The sequence below is a fragment of the Castor canadensis genome, chromosome 12, assembly GCF_047511655.1.
Source record: "Castor canadensis chromosome 12, mCasCan1.hap1v2, whole genome shotgun sequence".
Taxonomy (NCBI): Eukaryota; Metazoa; Chordata; class Mammalia; order Rodentia; family Castoridae; genus Castor; species Castor canadensis.
In genome coordinates, this window is record NC_133397.1 from 63,748,597 (window position 1) to 63,772,257 (window position 23,661).

Below are 23,661 nucleotides of genomic sequence, written 5' to 3' on the forward strand. Positions count from 1 at the left end.
GAACCAGAGAGACTTGTGTTTACTGTGAAGCTATAAAACTTTACCGTAAAGTCTCTCCTTCTTGCAAAACTCCTACTTGCATTTGCTATGTAATGTTCTGAAGGAAGAACCCAGTGTCCACACCTCAGGCTCCTCACAACCAACATAAAGACTGACGGCAGAGCTATCTATTGGACACAATGTGGATCTTAGAGTCCAACAGATTAGGGTTCAAATCTAACCCTAATCTGATTAGTAGCTGCCTCAGTGTATGTCCTCACCTATCTGACCTGACTCTAAACTGTATAGTTGGGGGTCACAGTGGCACATCCTACTGACCCCCCATTCTTTAGACCCATTTAAGTCATTCTCATTTTTTCTATTTTTTGTATGAAATCTACATAATATAAAATTAGCCTGTTTACAGTGTAAAACAAAGCAGCATTTCATGCATTCAGCATATGGTGTCATGACCACCTTTACCAAGTCCCCCAAATCTTCTCATCGGCCCAAGAAGAAACTGCCACTTCTGTAACCAGAGCTCCTCAGTTCCCTTTTCTCTCAAACCTGACCACCTCCAGCTCTCTGATAACTTCCTTTGGATATCTATGCTTTGCCTCAGATCTCATGGCACAATTTGTTACTTATGTGGCATTCTCTAGTCTGAGGCTCCAGGCCCTAGATATGACTCAAAACGCCCCCGTCAGTGCACACAGAGGCGCACACTTGCCCAGCCTTGGACCTCTGTGCTGACTCCTTCAGGAACAGCTGTATCAGCCCGGCTGGCAGATGTGGATTTGGTCCAAGAGAAGGAGCTGAGAGGAACCGGTCAGAGTGGGAAGCTCCTCCCTCCCTCTGTGGCCTTTAGAGTGCTGACCACGCCTGTGGGCCTCAAAGTACAAGGGATCCTGCTGTCCCCTCTTCCTCCTGGAGGCTGACTGTCATGTTACCTACAGAAGGGGCTGTCCAGGATGAGTACTCATGTGCTGGTATTAGTCTTGGGATATAAGAAGCTCCTGAGTTTACTCTTATTTTTAACAGACATCCAGGCAATGTGGTACACTTCAAAGAAAGATGAAGTAGGCTGGAGGTATGGCTCAAGTGGTAGAGCAAGTGCTAGGCCCCAAGTTCAAACCCTATTACCAAAGGAAAAAAACCCCTGAATTCCAAGAATGGCCAAATACAAACAGAAAACAGGCCTTCCTTTCTACTCGCAATTTATCTTCCCCAAACGGTCATCACCCCCTCTCCTAGAAACTCCAGTTTCTGAACCCACAGAAGTATAGGTGGAGGAGATGGAGAGTGAGTGATCTAGACCAAGAGAACAGTGTGCTCAAGGCTTCACGCAGAACGGATTGAACACAGCAGTCTGTGTTTGGGGAGTGAGCGTTGTGACTGGAGCAGGGAGGCCATGCTGCGGTCCTGGGTCTGAATGTCTGGTACTAGAAGCCATGGCCCCTGAAGGAGATTCTACCAGGAAGGGGCTGGAATTTTCTTGGCTTTCCTGGGTGCCAGGTCTTCCCAATCACCTCACTATCACATTGTATCCATCCTGGTTCTCCTTGATTTCTCTGCTCCTGAAACCTGAGGTTGAACAGGCCCTGCTCACTTGTACCCTGGACGAGTAACACCATTTGCCTGGAATATGATATAATATTCAAGGCTTGGGAGCACTTTGGTCCTGTCTCATTTCTGTGCCTGTCCTGTGTCCACTGGGAACTGCTGCTAAAAGCACTGGCCTTACTAGGCTAAGACAGCTGGTGTTTGCACAGCTGGAGACCAGCTGCATGGCCTACACCTCTTGGCATACAGAAGCTGTCCTGAGTGGCCCCCTTGTGTCTGAAGCTACAACCTAAGCTCAGTAGAAATGAGACCCCTCGTGTTGACAGTGTTATGTGTTGGGAGAGGAAGGCAAAGGTTCAAGGTTTTCAAAGTAGCACAAGAAGGCAGGCTTGAGGGAATGGGAGCAGCACATGTAAGGGACTGTGGTGACTATTAAATGAGGGTCAAGGAGAGCAGCATGCAAGGTGAGCAGAGAGGTCTGGGATCCAGGGCTAAAAGTTACTTGTGTTTAGAGCCATCCCATGACTTGGCCCAGAGTCTCCAGAAGGTGAAGTGGGCTTGTGACAGGCCAGTTGCATGACTGGCAAAGAATTGCCTGGCAGATTCCTCAGTGGAGATGGCTGTGAGCACCACACAATGCCAGGGCTGCAGTGGTATGCCCAGAAAGACGAGTGTCACAGTTATTGGCTGAGGGGCTCCTGGGCTCTGATGACCACGGAAAGATGAGCATCTGTGTTTGAGAACACAGTGAGAGGCTCCAGATCCCACGGGCAAACCACGGTTAGAGATGAAGTAGCTAGTAATGAGAGACAGTCCTCCAAACATCAACACAGATCCACCTTCCAATTCACACCTGTATTGAGTGTGACATGGTCACACCTGAGGAACTCTAGTTTCTGCAGTCCTGAGTTTTTGGGGAAAGAGGCCAGGTCCTGCCTCAGTCCTAGGGTGGCAAACTTGGGACTTACTGGTCCACATTCTTTCCTTGGACATGCAGAAATATTCCATGCCCTGCCACCTCCTCAGAGATTTGGAACATATGAGTGCATCTGGCAGTTGCCATGAAGGTCAGCCTGACCAGGTCAGGCCTTGAAAATATCCTCAGTGGCCACCATCCTCCCCCTCTGCACAGACCTGGTTCTAGAGCAAATGGAGCAATCACTGCCCCAATTCTGCTAATGGAGTTGCACCCACTCCTCTGCCCTGTGATTGTACCGTTCTTCTACTGCAGAGGCTGCTCTATTTCCAGTTACATTTCCCATGAGACAACAGCAGAGCTGTTGTTTTCTGCTTTTGCTTTGTCTGATCCATCAAGGCCTTAAACCCAGCCTGTGTTGACCTGCTGGGACACAGTGATGCAGAGTGGCCCTGTCTCTTTTGCCATCCCTGCATTTTCCCCCAATTTTTGTGAGACAATGAAAGCTGCCTAGTCAAGCTCAGGAGAACTTACTGATCCTCAGGCTCATTAGTAAAATATATGTCTGTTACTACTTTGGAGAGTTTTTATGCAAAATAACCAAGGTATTAGACAATGAATCAAATATTTCAAAAGTCAGAATGGAGCCAGGTGCCAGGTGCCAGTGGTTGACACCTATAATCCTAGCTACTTGGGAGGATGAGATCTAGAGGATCAAGGTTCAAAGCCAGCCCAGGCAAATAGTCTGTGAGACTCCATCTCCAAAAATGAACTGGAGATGTGGTTTAAACTATAGAGTGACTGCTTTGCAAGTGTGAAGCCCTGGGTTCAAACTCCAGTACTACCAAAAAACAAAAACAACAACAACAAAAAAAGTGGAGCAGAGCCCACAACTCACCCTCAAGTAGATTGTAACCAGATGTGCATGAAAAAAGAGCTTTTACAATTTGTACCACTAAGGTTTCAGGATTTGCTTGTTACTACAGCAGAGTCAACAGGATGCTACTGATATACAGAGAAATAGGACCATAGCTCCCATCCTAAGTAGAAGGGAGATGGTACATTAAATGAATTGTAGGAACAGCCATTAGCATTGTCCTTGGGTCCATTAAAGATTCACTTGTCTTCTGGAAGCCCATATGCTGGTAGAATGCCAGGGTCACACATGGTGACATGTTTCAAGGACAACTTCACTGTAGCCCTGGTCTCAGGCAAAGTGGAGGACAGTCCTGACCAAGGTTTTTCCTATCCCCTCTATTCGGTGTTCCAATGTCACAGACAGGTGAAGGAGCTGCAACTGCTTTCTCCCCAGAGGGGACTCCTTGACTGGCAGAGCACCCACCATGCTCGTCCCCTGCCTCCTGTACTCGGCCATCCAGATGCAGGAGCCACACCCATTCAGGTAGCACTTGGTGACGTCAGCCAAGTCTGTGCATAAACACGTGACCACATACTGCCTCCAGGGGTATCTGAGCAGGAGCCACCGGCAAAGGAACAGGATGAAGGTGCACACAATGGTCAGGAGCCATGAGTCATAGACCAGGAATACAGCAAGAGGCACCCTAAGTGAGAGCAGGAGGGAGCAAGGCAGCATCAGGACGTGGTGAAAGGAGGCAGGGATTTGTCCTCCTCCATGCCCCTGGAGAGCAAGTCCAGGACCCATTTGCAGTTGCTCTCCTGGTATTTGTGAATGTGATAAGGAGCCATGTGGAGACTTGTGTGTCTGAGATCTCGGTGTCTCTGTGCTAAGGTAGACCTGCCTCCACTCCTTCCTTATGGCACTGTAAAAGAGAAAGGAAGCCGTGTGAGTTCTGCCCACAGCTCCAAGCCTCCCAATAACCACGGAGCCCCTGCACAAGGGTGTGTCTTTCAAGAGGAAATCTGATGTGGAATCAGAAACACCTGATTGGAATCCTGGTTCCTCTCCTTTCTAGCTTTGTGACTTAGACATTTCATTTACCCTCTCTGAGCCTGTGCGTATTCATCTGCAGAACACTAAAATGACAACTCCCTTATAGATTTGTTTTTAGGATTTAATACAGAAGCTTATATGAGCCACTGATATATACAGGTCTTTCTTTTCCACCCTCCTAACCCTATTACAGGCTCTCTAAAACTCTCTTGGTACATTGATATGGCACTGTCAAAAGGAGCACTTCATATCCCCAGCTGTGTTTTCTCTTTAGGAACTATACGTTGAAGAATTCTGTGTTCCGTAAACACAAATGTCAGCAAGGCTCATAACCAAGGCTTAGGTTGCTGAGAAGCAAAGTCCAAATTGTACCACCCTTAAAATCCCAGAAATTGTGGGACTCCAGGCCTATCTTGATATCCTAACTTTGCACCTATGTCCACTCACCTGCAAACACAAAGCCTAGAGTACCCAGGATGGCCTCAGTCTTGAGTGACATCTAGGAGAGATTGTCTAAGCTCTGCTTACCTCAGGGAATCATCTTACAGTGGCACCTCATTGGTGGGCTCCTGCTTTTATCATCATAAAACCCAAGGTCAAGAGCTGGTAAGTCACAGAGCAGGGATTCCTAGTCCATTCACCTGGTAATTCCCAGGGGTTATCCTGTGGGAGTGCAGACGCTGGGACACTCCAGGGTCCTCAACCTTGTGGGAGGCATGCTACCCTTCTTCCTGCTCCCATCAGGCTGCAGCATCTCTAACCTAGCACATTCGCCCTTCCACAGGACCACATTGGTGCCCTGTACAGTTACTAGCAGCCTGGGGACTGTGCTTCCCACCCTGTGGTCTATCATGGGCAAGAGTCCAAGTCCCCTGACTCATCAACCAAGTCCGTCATAGCTTGATTCTCCTTCCCCAAGCTTCACTTTGCTCTAGAAAATGGATCCTGTGGCTCCCTACACTGCTCGCTCTGCCCTCCCTCCTCACATCAGGCCCTTATTCAGCAAGGTGTTGATGCACCTGCTACTGAAGGTATCTTTTTAGGAACCAGGAGAGCTGATATTCAGCAGACAGGCCCAGGTCAGTGGGCAGCTGCAGTGATTTTGGGGGTCTGGCAGCTGGCTCCATCACTTGTCACCTGTGTTAACTGAGGATGTGTCTGACTAAGACAGGCAGAAGCACCACAGAAAGGCAATCCCTTGTCCATGGACTCTCATCTAGGGAAAGGATGCTTCTCTGCCCTACAGCAGCTCAGCTTCTGCTCTCAAGCCTTAACCCGGGAGAGCAGTTAAGGCTCTGATTTCTCCTTTCATGGCATCTGAAGCAGGAGGATGTGGAAGCCAGCATTTGCTTGCAGTATTTATTTCATGCTTATTGTGGCCAGAGTTTCAGTGAGCATAGAATGTGAACTCTGAGAGAATTTCCTGTTGATTCTGAAATAAGTGAGAAAATTGTTACCACTGTTGGATTCCCATGTAAATATATTCTCTAGGCTAATATGAGTGAAATTGGACCTTTATCTCCACAAACTTACTGTGACTTCTTGGGATGTCATAGTTTCTGTGACAAGGCATGGAGTTGGCCACAGTCACCTCTGTTCTCATTTCAGACCCAACCACACATCCTGTCCTTGGGCCCTGACATCCTTTTCTTAGGTCCTTCCTTGCTCTGCCATATCACTACTGAGGGTACAGATGAAAGTATGACAGCAGTGTCCACTGAGGTACTGTGAGGGACTAACCTGAAAGAACTGTTTTCTCTTTTTTTGTGGTAGGAAAATAACATGCAACAGCTGTTCTCCAAAGATTAATTAAGTGTAATGGAGAATAGCAGAACTGCAAGGACATGCATGTGGCTGGCATAGTTAACTAAGTGTGCATTTGAATGGTTAAGACAAAGGGAAGGGTTTAAGGAGATACAAGGAGGATTGTGTTAGATTTTTGAAACAAGGTTTTGACTACAAGGACTAAAATCTACAAGGTTTAGGGATCAGTAACCAGAAGGGAGCCACTTCAGCTCGAACCAACAGTCACTGGACAGAAATCATGGAGAAGTATTTGCTCTGGAAGGATGTGGTAGCCTTTGAGCATGGTGTGGCTGTAGCAGCTTCTTTGGTTAATATAACAATGAGATCCTTCCTTCATAACCTTCCAGATTTCCTTATTAATTACTTATTTGGGTAGGAATTGATAAAAGTGACTCTTGTGGAATCCTGACTCCTTCTACAATATGGTTGGAGTTTGCTCACCCAACCATGCTCAAGAGCATAAGTCATCAGTATTTAGTATGTTTACAATGCTCTTTGATGAGAAGTGGTTTTAGTGCTTCTCTTTCATTAGTGTAATGCTGAGCCTTGGCATCCCAAGACGAATGCTTCCAGCAAAATGGAAGGGAAATTCCAGGACACAATTATAGGCTAGGGACTTCCCAGGGACCAAGACCTGGCACACACAGGAGAGGTAGAATGATGGCTAACCTGGTTTGCCTGGCTCTGGGGAGAAGATAAATCTTTGTGAACTGGAAGGGATGGTGACTTGGTGATGAAGACAGATACTGAGGGGGTGTGTGGGGCAATATTTTAGTTTGCATCTGGAAAGTTCTCCACATGTGTTGAAACCTTGGTCCCTAGCTGGTGGGACTTCTGGATGTTGGTGGAAACATTAAGAGTTGAGGTCTAGATGGGAGAAGTAGGTTACTGGTGTCATGACCTTAAAGGGTAATTCTTGTCCCTAACCCCTTCTCTCTTTCTTCTCTTTGCTCCTTGACCAGCGTGAGGTGAGCAGCTTGCACCATGATGCGCTGCATCACAACAGGTACAGAAAAAAATGAACCTTCTGACCATGGGCGTAAACCTCAGAGATCTTGAGCCACAGTAAACCTTTCCTCCTTTATGTTGACTTTTTCAGGGGGTTTTCACAGTAATAAAATCTGCCTAATACAGGCACTGTGTGCAAGGGGAGGAATTCCCAAGCATAGTAGAGGATATACAGGGGTCCTGCACTGAGCCACCCAATGCCCAGACCCTTCTGATGATGTTCATTGCAAGTGTTTTTTTTTAATTTCTGGTATTGAAAATTAAACCCAGGGCCTCATGCATGACAAGCAAATGCTCTCCAGCTGAGCTACGTGCTTGGCCCTGAAGCTTGAGGTTGATGGTTTCGGTGAGGTGTGGGCCACCCGGGTTCTGCAAGATCCAACTTCATTGGTGAAGTTGCTGGTTTGGCTGCAACAAGTTTCCAAATTCATTTTCTATACCAAATTTTCAAGGCTTGTTGGACCCAAAAATGTTTGGGCCTTGCAAAATGATTGTTTTAAAAATGTCTTCATTTGAAGAGTTTGTTTGAGTTCATTCTCCGTTACTAAATCTAAGCAGTGCTTCCAGAAATCCTGAAAGCTGCCCTGAAATTGGGCATTTGCTGCAGATATCACCAGAACGGATTAGGAAATGAGGGTGATGTAACCTGGATGCAAAAACTCTTATGATCAGATTCTGTAATGTAGACAGTGAGTGGTTGGCATGAGGCATCTGTAAGGGAACAGTCAAAGGAGCAACACAGCACCATGAACTACCTAAGCTAACATTCTTGTCATGTCCTCAGAGTAATGATTTACTGGAAATGAGCAGGCAGTTTTATACAAAATACTAAAAAAGCTCATTTTTTCCCCAATAATTAGTAGTAAGAGAAAATTTTTCTCCTCAGTCTTAGTGTTAGCCTCTGAGGCCTGCTTGCCTGAGACAGGAATCTTTTGACTCTGCTCTCAGAGCAGAATAAGAGCAAGGAAAAACAACAGCTGAGACACAAATTGGTCCTGGTTGAAAGAAAAGTGGGAGAGGATATGTCACCTCTGCCTTTACTTACATTGTTGTCTTTAGACAACTTGTCATTGTCAAAGTTGCCTCTGCCCCTTTGTGATGTGTGCAGACCTTACAAGCTAATAAGCCTCTTGCTAGCTGTGCACTCGGTCTTCTCGAGGACCTGGGTGTCCTCTTCTGAAGTAGAATCATCCAGGGGGCCACCTATCTCCCAGTTTCTGGAGAATGAGGCCTCTGTAAGGGCCTCGTGGAACCTAACATAGACTCTGAGTCACAAATGTGCCCTATCAATGAAGAGGATTCCGTTTTTCCTTTTCCTAAGGCCTTGGGGCAAAACCAAATGGACAGGAGTACTGCATGAATCAAGGGGAAGCACTGTGCGAACCTGAGGCCGGGGATTTCTCTACTTAGGACTGGCAAAGAGTATGAAGTGGGTTTATGTGCTTCTGTTTAACACATTTCTGTCTTTGCCACCTCCTAGTGGATAGTCTTATTTTCTTTTTGTCTAGCCCAGCAGAGAGCCTTCTGTATTGGGAGGAGACTTTGATTTCAATTTTATTCCTCCAAGGCCAAAGGACTTTTCCTGGTGGCTCCCTGAGCAGGGAACAAGATTAGGACAAAAACTTACCCATTATTCACCTTTGTGGATTGAGAGCAGAAGCTCTCCCTGAAATCTCAGGATATTTCAGCAAACTTATATAACGTCTTGCAAGAGGCATGCTGAACATGTTCATCTGTGACACCCCTGTGCAAGTGTCGGTTCCCATGCTCAAGGTCAGTCTCCCCTTCTGTGCCACAGCAGGTCTGGGCAGGCTACTCAGGGTTGTGTTCCAGAAATGGATCCTGGGTGTTTGGTTGATCCAGAGAACAATCCTGGGAACTGCACTTCCAGAGGGCATTGTTGCTTTGCAGTCCTTTGTTGGACTGCCTGAGGGCCTTGAGGCTCCTCAGAGGGCCTGGTGCAGGTAAAAGTGAACTTGAGAATGTGGGGGAAGATGATGGAGTCCTCCTGTACCAGCTAAGTGGTGATGGGGATGCGGTGAGGTGCCATGGTCCATGAAAGTCGTGCGTTAGACTTGGAGCCTTCACCTGCTTCGCATACCTGTAGCTGATACCTTGGGATCACGTTTCTGACGCAGGCTCTCATCAGTCTCACCCTGTTCAAGATCAATACAGGGCTTTACCAGGTGGAAGACTGGGGGCAATAAGAAGGCATTGTGTAGAATGCCAGCAGCAAGGGTCCCAGGAAAACAGGGAGAGGGTCAGCCTGGACCACCAGGACCACTCAGCCTTTCTGTACTGCCTGAGTCCCCAGATTTGTCCTTCCTTCATGTTACATGGGCAGTGTTCCAGATTATCCACCTGGCCTGGTGTAAAGAGAAGATCGTGAACTCAGCTAAGACTCTGGTCTGTGTGACCACTTTCATTTGGAGTTTTAGGTGGGGCCCCTGGAAAGGATCTGCCCCTGTGCCAGGGCCTCCAGGCCTTCCTGTTTTGCACTTGGGGTACACACATTCCCATCTCACACTGACCTCCTCAACTCTCCTGCTCATGTGACACAGCACCTCAGCTTCTCCTCTCTGTCCATCTAGGCACAGACCCCTCAAATTCCTTGTTAGGGACAGTGTTCTCCTTCAGCCAACCCTGGCTGCTTAGCTTTCACTGTGGCTACAAGTTGTACCAAGGTGCTTGGCACACACGCAGGTGACACTGCTGTGGAGAGAAGACCAGGCCTCCTCTGACAGAGGCTGCTCATCCTAGACTCATGTTTGCATTGGACCATCAGGCCCAGGGCCTTCAGGACAATCCATGAGCCAGACAATGACCTGCCTGGCAAAACCATGCAGGATTCCCTACCTGGTCACCCTCTCAAGGGAGGCTGGTTCCTACCACAGCCTTATGCCAGGCCTCCTTCTTAGTCAGTCCTACTCAGGCCACCTTATGAAGAATCAGTTCTCCCTGGGGCCCTGCTGGTTGCCTCTCTTTATGTAGATTGAACTTTCTCAACACCTTCCAGCATACTCTAAATGCCACAGACGTACATTTGTTCTTTCTTTTTGGGCAGTACTGGGGTTTGAACTCAGGGCCTTGTGCATGCTAGGCAAGCACTCTACCACTTGAGCCATACTCCCAAGCCTTTTTACTTCAGTTATTTTTCAAGTAGGGTTTCATGTTTATTCCCAGGAGCATGTACCACAATTCTTCTATTTACATTTTCCACATAGATCAAATGACAGGTGCTAACCTCCACACTCAGGTTTTTATTGGTTGATATGGGCGGATTCACCAATATTTTTGCACAGGCTGGCCTCGAGTTGCGAGCCTAGGGATCTCAACCTCCCTAGTAGTACAGTTAAAGGAATGATCACATTGCCTGGCTCACTAATGTTCTTAAGTGTCCAGAACAAGCTTTGCACCTAGTAGGAGTCCAATCAATGTGCACTGAATAACTAGAAAGACTAAACAAGAGACAATAAGCTCCTTGTTTATTCCAAGGAGTACAGGAATAGAAACAGGTTCATTTACCATAAAGCTACAAAGCTTAAGCTTCAAACTCCCTCCCTCCCTTGCATTGGTCCTTCCTAAATCCTATTTATATTTCCAATTTTATGTTTTGAAGGAAAAACCCAACTGTCGACATGTCAGGCTCTTCACAACCAAGGTAAAGGCTGAGGGCAGAGTTGCCTATTGGACTCAAATTGGAGTTCAAATTCTAGCCCTGACTCAGTGTGTGTCTTCACTTTTCTGACCCCTGGCCCTTATGTACATTTGGATTCAAAACGTCAAGTCTGCCTGGCCCTTAGCACAGTAGCCACCTTACCCCTAAGAAAACCCATCAACATCTTCACGCTAACATTTTAAAGTCTCCCTATGAGGTTAGACCACTGTGTGTGTGTGTGTGTGTGTGTGTGTTATTAGTGTAAAAATTGTACAAAGGAATTTCATTGTGCTATTTCCATAGGTGCATGATTCAGTGTCCTTTGATCAAATTTACCCCCTTTATTACAGTCTATTAACCACTGTCCCTATTCAAAGCCCTTTTTTTCACACAATATTTAGTTGGCTTCATAAATGCTATATTCAGATAGACAGATATATAATGAATTTCCATCATGGTCACCCCCAGCACCTCTGCTTTCCTTCTCCCCCTCCCACTGGTTGCCACAGTCAAACAGGCTCCATTTTTAAAACTCATATCACATTATTATTATCATTGTAATTATTATCCTTTCAAGTCTACATTTCTCATATGAGCAAAAACATGATATTAGGCTTTTTGGGACTTGGCTTATTTCAGTCAGCATAACGATCAATTTTCTACAAATGACATGATATCATTTATCTTTAAGGCTGACTAATACTCCGTTGTGTATATGCGCCACATTTCTTTGACCATTCGTCATTTGTTGGGCACCTGGCTGAACCATAGCTTGACTATATGAATAATGCTGAGATTAACATAGTGGGTGCGCAGGTATCTGTATTGTATGTTGACTTACACTCCTTCAGATATATGCCCAAGAGTGGTATAGTAGGATCCTATAGTAGTTCTATTTTTAGTTTTTTGAGGGATCTTTATACTGATGTCAGTGGTGGCTGCATTAATTTACATTACTACCAACAGTATATTAGGGATCCTTTCCCCTGTGTCCTTGCCAGCATTTGTTGCTTCTTTTCTGGATGAGAGCCATTCTGGTTGGGGTGACATGGAAATAAGTGTTGTTTTCATTGGCATTTCCTTTATGGTTGAGGATGTTGAACACTGCTTCATGTATTTATTAGAGATGTGTACTCTTCTGAGAACTGCCTATTCAGGTCCTTTGGCTCATTTATTTATTGGGTTATTTCTTCTTTTGGTGTTTAATTTTCTGAGCTCCTAATATATTCTATATGTTAATCTCTTATATGATGAACAGCTGTAAAGATTTTCCTCCATTTGTGGGTTGTCCCTTCATTGAAGAATTATTTCCTTTGATATGCAGATTTTTAAATTTGATTCAATCCCATTTGTCAATTCTTAATTTTTTATTGTGGGAAGTTGGAGCCTTACTCAGAAACCAGTTGTTTATTCCTGTATCTTAAAGGATTTTCTCTTTGTTTTTCTGAAGTATTTCAAAGTTTCAGGTCTTACATTAAGATCTTTGATCAGGGCTGGATGTGTGACTCAAGTAGTAGAGTGTCTCCCTAGTAAGCATGAGACCCTCAGTTCAAATCCCAGTACTTCTCCCCTCAAAAAGATCTTTCACTCGCTTTGGATTGATTTTTGTTTAGGGGTGCAAGAGGTCTAGTTTCACTCTTACATATGGATATCCAGTTTTCCCAACACCATTTGTTGAAGATGCTGTCCTTTCTCCAATATGTTTTTTGGCTCCTTAGTCAATATTCAGTTGCCTGTAACTGTGTGGTTTTATTTTTGTGTCTATTCTTCTTTTCCATTGGTCTTGGTGTCCGTTTTTATGCCAATACCTTGTTATTTTTATTGCTATGGCTCTGTAGTATAATTTGAAGTCTGGTATTGTGATGTCTCCAATATTGCCCTTTTTCCTCAGGATTACTTTTGCTATTCAGGGTTCTTTTATTTTCTCTAAATTTTAGGACTGAATTTTCTACTTCTGTGAAGAATAACACTGGAATTTTGATGGGAGTTGCATGGAATCTGTTGATCACTTTCAGTAGTACAGGCATTTTCACCATATTAATTCTGCTGATCCATGAACACGGAAGGTCTTTCCATCTTCTGGTGTCTTTAATTTCATTCTTCAGTTCTTTTTAGTTTTTGTTGTAAAGGTTTTTCATCACCTTAGTTCAGTCTGTTCCTGGATATTATTTAAGGTTATTGCGAATGGGATTGTTTTCCTGTGTTCTTTCTCAGCCTGTTAATTTTTGAAACATAAAAAGCTACTATTTTTTGTATGTTGATCTAATATCTTGTTAATTTTCCAAAAGTGTTTATCATATGTAGGAGTTTTTGATGAAGTGTAAGATCATATTTTTGATGTAGGTGTAAGAACATATCATTTGCAAATAGGGAATATTTGACTTCTTCCTTCCTTATTTGAATCCTTTTTATTTCTTTATCCTGTCATAATGGTCCAACTAGGAATTCCAGACTACAGTGAATAAGAGTATGGAGGGTAGATCTCCTTGTCTTATTCCTGATTTTAGAGCAAACTGGTTTCAGTTTTTCCCCATTTAGTATATGTTTGTCATATAGATCCTTTATAGTGTTGTGTATGTCCTTCTACTCCTAGCTTCTTCAGACCTTTTGTCATGAAAGGATGTGGAATTTTCTGAAAGGCTTTTCCTGCATCTATTGAGGTGATTTACATGGTTTTGTCCTCAACTCTCTTTATGTGCTGTTTTAAATTCATTACCTTGCATGTGTTGAACCATCCTGGTATCCCTGGAATGAAAACAACTTGATAATGGTGTAAGATATTTTAAATGTGTTGTTGCATTTGGTTTGCATGTATTTTATTGAAGATTTTTCCTCAGGGAAATTAGTCTATAATTTTCTTTTTTGGTTGTATTCTTCTCTGGTTTTTGGTATCAGGGTAATACTTTCTTCACAGAATGAATTTGGTGGTATTTCTTCCCTTTCTGCTTTATGATATAGTTTGAGGAGTATTGAAGCTTATTTATTTTTTAAAGGTCTGGTAGAATTTGGAAGTGAATCCATCTGGTCTTGGGCTTTCTTTTGTTGGGAGACTCTTTACTACTGCTTCAATCTCATTTCTTGTTATAGATCAGTTTACTAGGATTATATATTATTGATTCAACTTTGCATCTGTAAGTCTATCAACTTTTTCTGTACCTTTCAGTTTCTTAGAATGTAAGTTTTCAAAGTATTCCCTAATGACCCTCTGAATTTCATTGTTTTTATTATAACATCTTCCTTTTCATCTCTAATTTTGTTAATATGGGTCTTTTCCCTCCTTCACTTGATTATTTTGGTTAAAGGTTTAGCAATCTTTAAATTTCAAAGAACCAGCCATTTGTTTCATTAATGTATTGTATTGTTTTTTAGTCTCCATTTCATTCATCTCTGCCCTTATCTTTATTATTTATTTCTACCTACTAATTTGGGGGTTTTGTCTTGTTTTCGTAAGAACTCGTTGTGTATCACTGGGTTATTTTATTTGAGATCTCTCTGAATTTTTAACATGTATGCACATAACTATAAGCTTTCTTCTCAGTACTACTGTTGCTGTACCCCAAAGTTGTGTTTTCATTTTATTTTGATACTAAGAATTGTTTTATTTCTCCTTTTATTTCTTTGATGACTCACTAGTCATTCAACAGTGTATTATTCACTGTAATCCTAGCTACTCAGGAGGCAGAGATCAGGACGATCACAGTTCAAAGGCAGCCCAGGCAAATAGTTCGTGAGACCCTATCCTGAAAAAAAAAAAAAACCTTCACAAAAAGGGATATTGAAGTGGCTCAAGGCATAGACCCTGAGTTCAAGCCCAAGTACCACAAATAAGTGTATTGTTCAGTCTCCATGTGTTTGAATATTTTCTGTAGTTTCTTTTTTGCTAATTACTAGTTTGATTCCATTGTAGTATAAAATAGAGGCAGTTATTTCAATTTTCTTACATTTGTTAAGCATTACATAAAGGCTTACTTTATGTCCTTAATGTCATCTATTTTAGAGAAATTTCCATGGGCTGCTGAGAATAATTATATTGTGTATCCATGGATAACATATTCTGTAGATATCTGTTAAGTCCATTGGGTCTATATTGTCATTTAACTCTGAAGTTTCTTCATTGATTTTGTTTTTTGGTCTGGATAACTTATCTATAGGTGAGAGTGGGGTACTGAGACTGTGGCTAGTGCTGGGATTGCTGATCATCAGACTCTAACCTTAGACTTATGGTTGGTGGTTCTTTTTCTTTTTCAAAACATTTCTTAGGTGGCCACCTGTGGCTCACGCCTATAATACTAGCTACTCAGGAGTCAGAGATCAGGAAGATTGCAGTTCAAAGCCAGCCCAGAGAAACAGATTGCAAGACCCTACCTTAAAAAAAAACATCACAAAAAGGGATGGTGGAATGATTCAAGCTGTAGGATCTGAGTTCAAACCCCAGTACTGCAAAATAAAAAATCCCCATTTTCTTCTTGTATTCATTAATATAGAATTATGTGTAGTAATGTGAATTTTTAACTTTTCTAGAGGACCCAAGAAGAAAGCAATTTTGAATTATTTGCCATGTATCTACAATTAATGTCACAACAGGACATATTTATTAATGGACCTAAATATATGTTGTCTTTTCTTAGAAATTCCAGAAACCAAGAATAAACTGAAATGATGATTCAGTATTTTAACTTACTTAGGAATGACTCATTTGATGAATATGTGTACCACATTTAAGATGATGTAACTTTTAATATTTATTTTTCATTTATTTTTGCATTTTTAATTTGTGTATATTAATTGTGCAAAGGTGTTCCATTGTGACATCTCCACAGATAAGTATAATATACATTGATTAAGTTCACCCCCTCTATCATACTCCCTTAGTTTCCTGCCCGATGTCTCCCTTTTCACACAGTATTATATATATATCTGTATATCTATATAGGTCTATAGATAGATATGAATATTCTTAGATATAGATATAGATATGGATATAATGTGCTTTAGTCATGTTCATCCCCAGTACCATGCTTTTTCTCCCCCTTTGCTAATTTCCACCCCCTTAACAGTCCAGCTTTTGTGCCCATGTCCCATTGTTATTATTGTTTCTGTTGCTATCATTATTATAATTATTATAATTTTTGTAGATTCCACGTATAGGTAAAAACATGTGAGATTTGGCTTTTTGAGTTTGACTTATCTTCTCAACATAATGGTCTCCAGTTCCATTCACTTCCCTGAAAATGACATAATTTCATTCTCTTTAAGACCTAGTAATACTTCATTATGCATATATACCACATTCTTTATCCATTAACTGGCTGTTTGGCACCTAGGCTGACTCATAGTTTAGTTATTATGAATAACTCTTTGGTAAACATAGGTGTAAAGATATCTCTCTTGTATGTTTATTTACACTGCTTCAGATATATGCCCAAGAGTGCTATAGTGGGGTCATAAGGTAAGAATATTTTTAGTTTTTTGTATGAACCTCCATACTGATGTCCATAATGGTTGCATTAAATTACATTCCACCATTGGGGTATGAGGGTTCCTTTTTCCTCATGGGGAGGGGTCTTCCTATGATATAGTTGATATGGAACCCTCAGTTGGAAAGTCCCTGTGTCAGAGGCAGTCAGTTTGGCCAAGGGATGCCAGCAACCACAGCTACACTCACTGGACTCTCTCCCACTTGCCTCCAAACTTAGTGCATGTACCACACTTCACCCAGAGGTGTGCTAGTGAAATGTTGGTGTAATCAAATCTACTGTGCCACCAATTTTGATTTCCTAAAAATCAAAAGTTTCCTGTGAGAATAGTCATTCAATTCTTGTGTCTACTGACAATAGGAGCAGGCAGGGGAGGGGGCCATAATGAAAGTCCCTTGCACATAGGACAATTTCCCCAACCCCTCTCATTCACCTACATTTTTTGCACTTCCTTGTTTCTTCCAATTTTGAGAGATGAAATCTACATAACACAAAATAATCTTATTTGCAGTGTAAAACATTGCAGCATTGAGTCACAGTGTTGTGCCACAACAAACTTTATCAAGTCCCAAATTCATCAGCCCAAGAGGAAATATGTGTTCTTGTACACATCAGTGCCCATTTCCACTTCTCTCAAAATTTAGGACCAAACTCTCTGATAACCAACCTTCTTTGAACTTGAATGATTTGTCTCAGACCTCATGGCTCAATTTTTACTCATCATGCAGAGTTCTGCTTTTGGCCAACTCTGTGACCCAAAATACCCTCCCTAAATCAACACAAGTGCACACACTTATCCAGTTTTGGGCCTCTGTGCTGACTCCTTCGGGGAAAGCTCTGTCAACCCCATTGATGATGTAGATTTGGTCCAGGTGGATGATTGGGGAAGAAACAGTAAATGTGGGAGGCCCTATTGATATGGCTGCCATATCAGTTAGAGAAGAAGCTATCTAAGGTGAATATTCAAATGATGGGATTAGTCTTGGGGACATTAGAAGTTCCAATGTCTACTCAAGTTTTTAACATGCATCAAGGCAATGTTGTAGCTGGTGTGAGAAAAAATAAAACAACTTTGAGGAATGAGAACTACATGTGAGTTATAACCAGAATACAGGTTGGAGGAAGAGCTTCCTTCCTGCTCAGAAATTATCCCTAACCTGGGAGATCATTTCTGAGCTGCTCAGAAATTATCCTGCTGTTCACCTGGAAGCTCTGGTTCCTGAAACTACAATCATATGAATGGAGGGGAGGAGGTGAACATTCTAGGGAACAGTAAGAAGAAAGGCTTCCAGAGGAATTGATTACACCAAGGTGGCTGGCTGTGTTTGGGGTGTTAGTTGTAGGGGCTGGAGCAGGGGTGGGGGCAAACTGCAGTCCTGGATCTGAGTGTCCTGGAGCAGAATTCCTTATCCTGTAAGGGAGCCCCCACCAGGGAGAGTGTAGGGCTTAGTGTGATATTTCTGGATGCCCAGGACTTCCTCATCACCTCATATACACCATACTGTGCCCATACTGGCTCTTGGCCTCTCTTCTTCTGTCATCTAGGACCTGGAAAGTACTGCCCAATTGTGTGTTGCATAAGTAAACATGTTTCTCCCTCATGTCCTATCTCTGTCCATGCTCACAAGAAATGCTCCTGGAAGTACTGGCCTTGCTGGGTGAGGAGAGGTGGTAACAGTAGAACCAGAGAAAGCTGTATAGATGGGTTTCCTGGGCTTGCAGCAGATGTACTGAGGGCTCCACCGCTGAATATGAAGCTGGAATTACAGCTCCGGGAGTAACCCACACCTGTATAGACAATGGTGTGGGTTGGGAGGGAATGGGGAACAGGTGTGTAATGGTTTGAGTTTTCAGAGAAGCAAAGTAGGCAGACATGTTGGAGGAGGAAGAGCCTGTGAAGGGGACTGCTTTTGCTTCTGATTATCTGCTAAGACCCTGAACTCTTTGTGGGGTAGACTGCTAGAGAGGATGAAGCAGGGTGGCTCTGAACTTCAGCCACCAAGGACATTTGCACAGCTGTCCTGACCCCTGAGAGCTGCCCAGCCACGCCCAGGAGAAATGGCTGGTCCACAGGCTCACTAATGAATATAGTGAAATAAATGCCTATTTCTGCTTTGTAGTTTTTTAATGCAACATTACTGAGGTATTAGACAAATGAATCACCGGCATTTCAAAAAGACAGAATGGAGAAGAACCCATAGTGCTTTCTAATCTGGAAATACATGAAACATGAGCTTTTGTGATTAAGACCACTGAGGTATCAGGATTTTCTTTTTACTTGGGATGACTCATTTGGATGCTGACAGATACACAGAGAAATAAGATGCAGCACACTTCCTAAGCAAAAGGGAGGTGGTACGTTAAGTGGATTTCAGAAATTGCCACTATTGTGGTCATGCCCCAAAAGGATATTCCTGTCTTCTGGAAGCCCATTTGCTAGTAGAGTGCTAAGGCCCTGCATTGCAACATTCCAGTCTGTAGAACAACTTCACTGTGGCCCTTGTCCTGGGCAAACTGGAGAACAGTCCTGACCAGGGTTTTGGCTATTTCCTCTCCTCCGTGTTTCAAGGCCACAGACAGGTGGAAGAACTGCAACTGCTTTCTCCCCACTGGGGAATCCTTCACAGGCAGAGCACCCACCATGCGTACCCACCTGCCCCCATGATCAGTCACCCAGAAGCAGGAGCCACATCCACTCAGGTAGGACTTGGTGATGTCAGCCAGGTCTATGCGAAAACATGTGACCACATACTGCCTCCAGAGGTATCTGAGCAGAAGCCACAGGCAAAGGAGCAGGATGAAAGTGCACACAATGATCAGAAGCCATGAGTCATAGACCAGAAATAGAGCAAGAGGCACCCCAAGTAAGAGCAGGAAGGCACAGGGTAGCATCAGGATGTGACAGAAGGTGGCAGGGATGTACTCCTCTATGCCCCTAGAGAACAAGCCCAGGACCCATGTTTGGTAGATCTCTTGGTATTTGCAGGTGTGATAAGGAGCCATGGGGAGACTTCTGGGTTGAAATCTGAGTGGTCTATAAGCCAAGGCAACACATGCCTGTGCACCTTCTCTGTGGCCTTGTAGAAGAGAGAGGAAGCTTTATGAGTTCCCTTCACAGCGTCCAGCCTCCCAGGCACCATGAGAACATTTTTAAGGGTGTATCTTTCTGCTGTTACTCAAGAGGAACTCTGACACTACCACTGGGAGGTGTAAGATTAGAAACACCTGATTAAAACCCTGATTCCTCCCTTTCCATCCTTGTGATTTTGGGCATGTTGCCTACCCTCTCTAGGCCTGTGTGTATTCATCTACCCACCAGGGTAAAATAACACCCACCTTCTAGGTTTGTTTTGAGGATTTGATACTGTAACTATACATGATATATACAGGCTTTTCCTCTCCACCCTTCTTACCCTATTACAGGCTTTTAAAACTGGCACTTTTAACAAGACCACCTCATGTCCCCAGATCTGTTTCCTCTTTAGAAACCATATATTGCAGAATCCTGTGTTTCCTCAAACTGCAGTGTCAGCAAAGCCTCATCTGTTTCATAACAAAGATTTAGGTTGCTGAGAGGGCAAGGCCTCAAATTGCAGGACTCTTAAGATCCCAGAAGGTCGTGGGACTCCAGGCATACTTTGATACCCTGACCTTGCACCTGTGTCCACTCACCTGAAAACACAGAGCGTAGGGTGTCCAGGACATCCTCAGTCCCTAGCAGCATCCTGTAGGACTGAGACCTAATGTGGGGAGTAATCCTATGTTGACACCTCATTGGCTGGCTCCTGGATAATTATAAATTCCAAGGTCAAGAGCTGGTAAGTAACAGAGCAGGGACCCCAAGTCCATTCATCTGATAATTCCAGGAGATAATTCTGTAAGAATGAGGCTCTGGGACAGCCCAGGGATGCTCACTCTTGTGGCAGGCTTGCTGCCCCTCTTTCTGTTCTCATTCAGGCTTCACTGTCTCTCCTGGCACACTAAATCTACTCTGAGGCCCACCATGTGCCCTTCACACACTTACTAGAAGTCTGGGAATGGTACCTTTCACCCTGGGCACTCTCATCACAGGCCAGAGTCCAGGTCCCCTGACCCAACAACAACATTCTACACAACTGGGATTTTTCTTACTCAAGCTGTACTTGCTCTAGAAAATGGATTCTGGTGGTTCCCCACACTGTCCTCCCTGCCCCTTCTCTTGTGCATCAGGCCCTCATTCAGAAATAGTATTGATGCACCTGCAGCTGCAGGTGTCCTTCTTAGCCCCCAGCATAAGTGACATCCAGCTGACAGGCCCAGAACAATGGGTAGCCACTGTTAACTGCTGGAAGCTTCCCAGAGCTAACATATGTCATATGTGTTAGGTGAGTAACACCAGGATAAGATAGGCAAAGCACCACAGATGAAGATTCCCCTCCTCTTGGACTCTCCACCACAGAAGAGACACTTCCCTACCCCAGAGCAGTTCAGCCTCTGCCCTCCTTTCCTACCCTGGTACAACAGCAATGCCCTGATTTTCTCCTCTCATTATTCCTGAATCAGGAGAACATGGGAGCTTGCAGTCTTTAGCTCACCATTATTGTGTCCATGGTCCAAGCAGGCACTGAGGATAAAGCACACATGTGGCTGATGTGGGTTCTTGCATTGATGGAGCTCCTAAGGTGCTTTTGGGGTGATTGAAACAGGTGGACACTCTCTCAGCTGGTACAAGGGTCAAAACAAGCACATGCAGGAGCTGACAGGAGAAAAAAGAATGAGGCTTCCCAGGGAGGAAACTTGAACTCAGACTACAGGAAACTTTGGTCTCTGCAGACAATGAGGAAAGCTTCCCAGGCTGAGGGAAGAGAGGTGTGAACAACATGCAGGCAGGGGGAAGAGACTTCTTTGGGAAAATGATGGCCACAGCTTTGGGGAAAGTTGACTGCGAGGCCACAGGGGGAAGAAGTGGGTAAGGCTGACAGTGGCATTTCGTCAGGGCCAGCACCTTAATTAGGTAATATAGATTATATTCCAGAGATACTGGAAGCTTTAAGTATGCTTTTAGCTAGGAAGCTGTATGACTGGTGTGTGTGTGTGTGTGTGTGTGTGTGTGTGTGTGTGTGTGTATTAGTGTGTTTAAATTAATCTGAAGTGACAGGAATAGAAAATACTCCAAGAGGCTTTTGAATGATCCTGGCAAAATAAGGTCCCCAGGTACAGGCGTGTAGATTGCACGTTGCACTTGAGCATTATTTCAACAAGGCTTGCTGGGAGCTAACATCCAGGCTATGCTGATTCCCAAGAGCGGATCCTTGGGTAGCTTGTCTGTTTTGTTTTTTTTTTCATGTTTAACGCTCTGTATAATTGGTTACACAATTATCACAGGAAAATACACTCCATGAGGGCAACAAAATTGTCTGTTTTGTATACATTGCTGCATTCCCAGTGCCTAAACAATGCTAAGAACAAAGTAGATACTCAAGAAACGTTTACAAAACTATTAATATATATATGAAACATATAGTAAGAAAATTTAAATATGCAAATTTCTTAAGAAATATTATTTAAATATATGAGTATAAAGATAAGCTATAAATTTATTCATTATGGAATTTTTAAAAATTAATGGAACTTTGGGGATTTTAGTGGCTGAAAAAGATCTTACTAGACTGAGTCTACCAAAGATAACAACTTCAAACTCAGGAACCCTCTCCCCCCAAAAAATACCATTACCCCAAAATGTCATAGGGCATATCTGTGGGTTTGGGGATTTTGACTAAGTCAGTTTAATTTTTGTAATTTAAAAATATTTGTACAAAAATCCTCATATGTGCTTTGATTTTTTAAAAGAAAGAAATAATAGTGTATTGTATTTTTGTTCAATTTTTAAATTATCACATTATTGTTGTAGTAGGGATACCTGTAACAGTTACAAATGTTTTTACAATATATCATAGTTGAATTGACCCCTTCATGTAGCTAGTGTTATTTGTTTAGTAACATCAGTACACCCAAATGATCTCATTGCTGGAAGGGGCCCCTGTTCCGTGTCAACAAAGAGACCATCTGCATTAGCAGTGTGCCTTAGAGGATGCCTGGCATGTCTGTTACGTGACAGTTAAGACAATGAAGTCCGAGCCACCTGTAGGTGCTTTGTGGGACAGAAATATAAGGAGACAAATGACTCAGTGAGAATGAACACAAGGAAGGGGTCAGAGATATTCCCTAGGACTATGGCAAGAGCATCATGGATGCTGTGAGGGGGTAGGGAGATATGGAGTAGGCCATTTTGGAAAGGTGAGGCTTTGTCTTAGGTGCTTCCTGCAGCTTTCTCATTTGGTAAACCTGAAGCAGAGAGTGGCAGCTTGAAGTCAGGGTCAAGTGGAGGGTGGTGGGATAAGAGATTATTAACTTTTAGTCAAGGCTAAAAGTTTACTTTTAACATAACTCTGGTTAGTGCATGTGTTACATTGTCCTCATTCATTTAAATATGCTAACACTTGAATGTTATAAGTTTAACTTGAACTAGGAATGTTGAATGCAGAACTAGAATGTTGAACGTTAAGCAGAAAATGAGCTAGGAATGCAAGTCAAGAAGGGAGGTCGCCAGGTGCTAGTGAGTGCCCTAGTGAAAGTCTGTGTAACATTAACCAGAAAGTAACCCAAGTCAAGGTGAAGGATAAGAGGCTTGTGCACTGTCCCTGCCTTCTGTCTCCCCTTATGCTTTGTGGTTACTGTGCATTCTGCAAATCCAGGGGCCTTTGTCACAAGGTGGCCCAACAGTGGTGTGGCACTCCTGGCTTTTTGGCTGCTTTGTGCAGGTGCAGATTCCTTTCACCACTGTCCACATCACATGAAGGATTCTCTCCAGCCACGACTGAAGCTGAGGCTTTCCTGCACCCACACCCCCTTCCACTGAAAGGTGAGGGCTATGCCTCAGCATTGCCAGTGTCAGCAGATGTGAAAATGAATGGTTTCAAGTGCACTCACTGTTCCTGAGGACTAGATGTGGGCATTCCCCTGTCTGGTCCAATGTGGTTTTCTCTGAAAGTGGTCCATTCCAAGGTTGTCAGTGTCCCAGTAGAGAGAAAGGTCATTATCGTGTGCCTGCATGTTCAATCTGATGAATGGGCGTTCTACTTGAGGCCAATGGGAACAGCACCCTATACAGATCTGGCTCACTGTGACTCAGAGGATTATGCTGAGCAATACTGTGACAACTGCCCGGAGAGGGGGGTACACTGAAACCCAGAGGGGTTGATCAATGGTTTAAAGGTGGAGGAGGATAAGACCTAGAGTACAAATATATGCATAACCCCTCCCCACCACTCTGGTTGAGCTTATTATGGGACAGGCAGAAGGA

At 43.6% G+C, this 23,661-nt stretch overlaps 1 protein-coding gene and 1 pseudogene across 1 annotated transcript; both read right to left on the minus strand.

Moving 5' to 3' along the window:
• Positions 1–3,617: 3,617 nt before the first annotated feature.
• On the minus strand, positions 3,618–4,187 carry LOC109702886 (N-acetyltransferase family 8 member 3-like; annotated as a pseudogene).
• A 14,531-nt stretch (positions 4,188–18,718) lies between these two features.
• On the minus strand, positions 18,719–19,322 carry LOC109679393 (N-acetyltransferase 8F1-like). The gene has a single exon (XM_020154618.2). It carries the CDS (start codon positions 19,320–19,322, stop codon positions 18,756–18,758), a length of 567 nt encoding a protein of 188 aa, XP_020010207.1. The 3' UTR covers positions 18,719–18,755.
• Between the last annotated feature and the right edge of the window lie 4,339 nt (positions 19,323–23,661).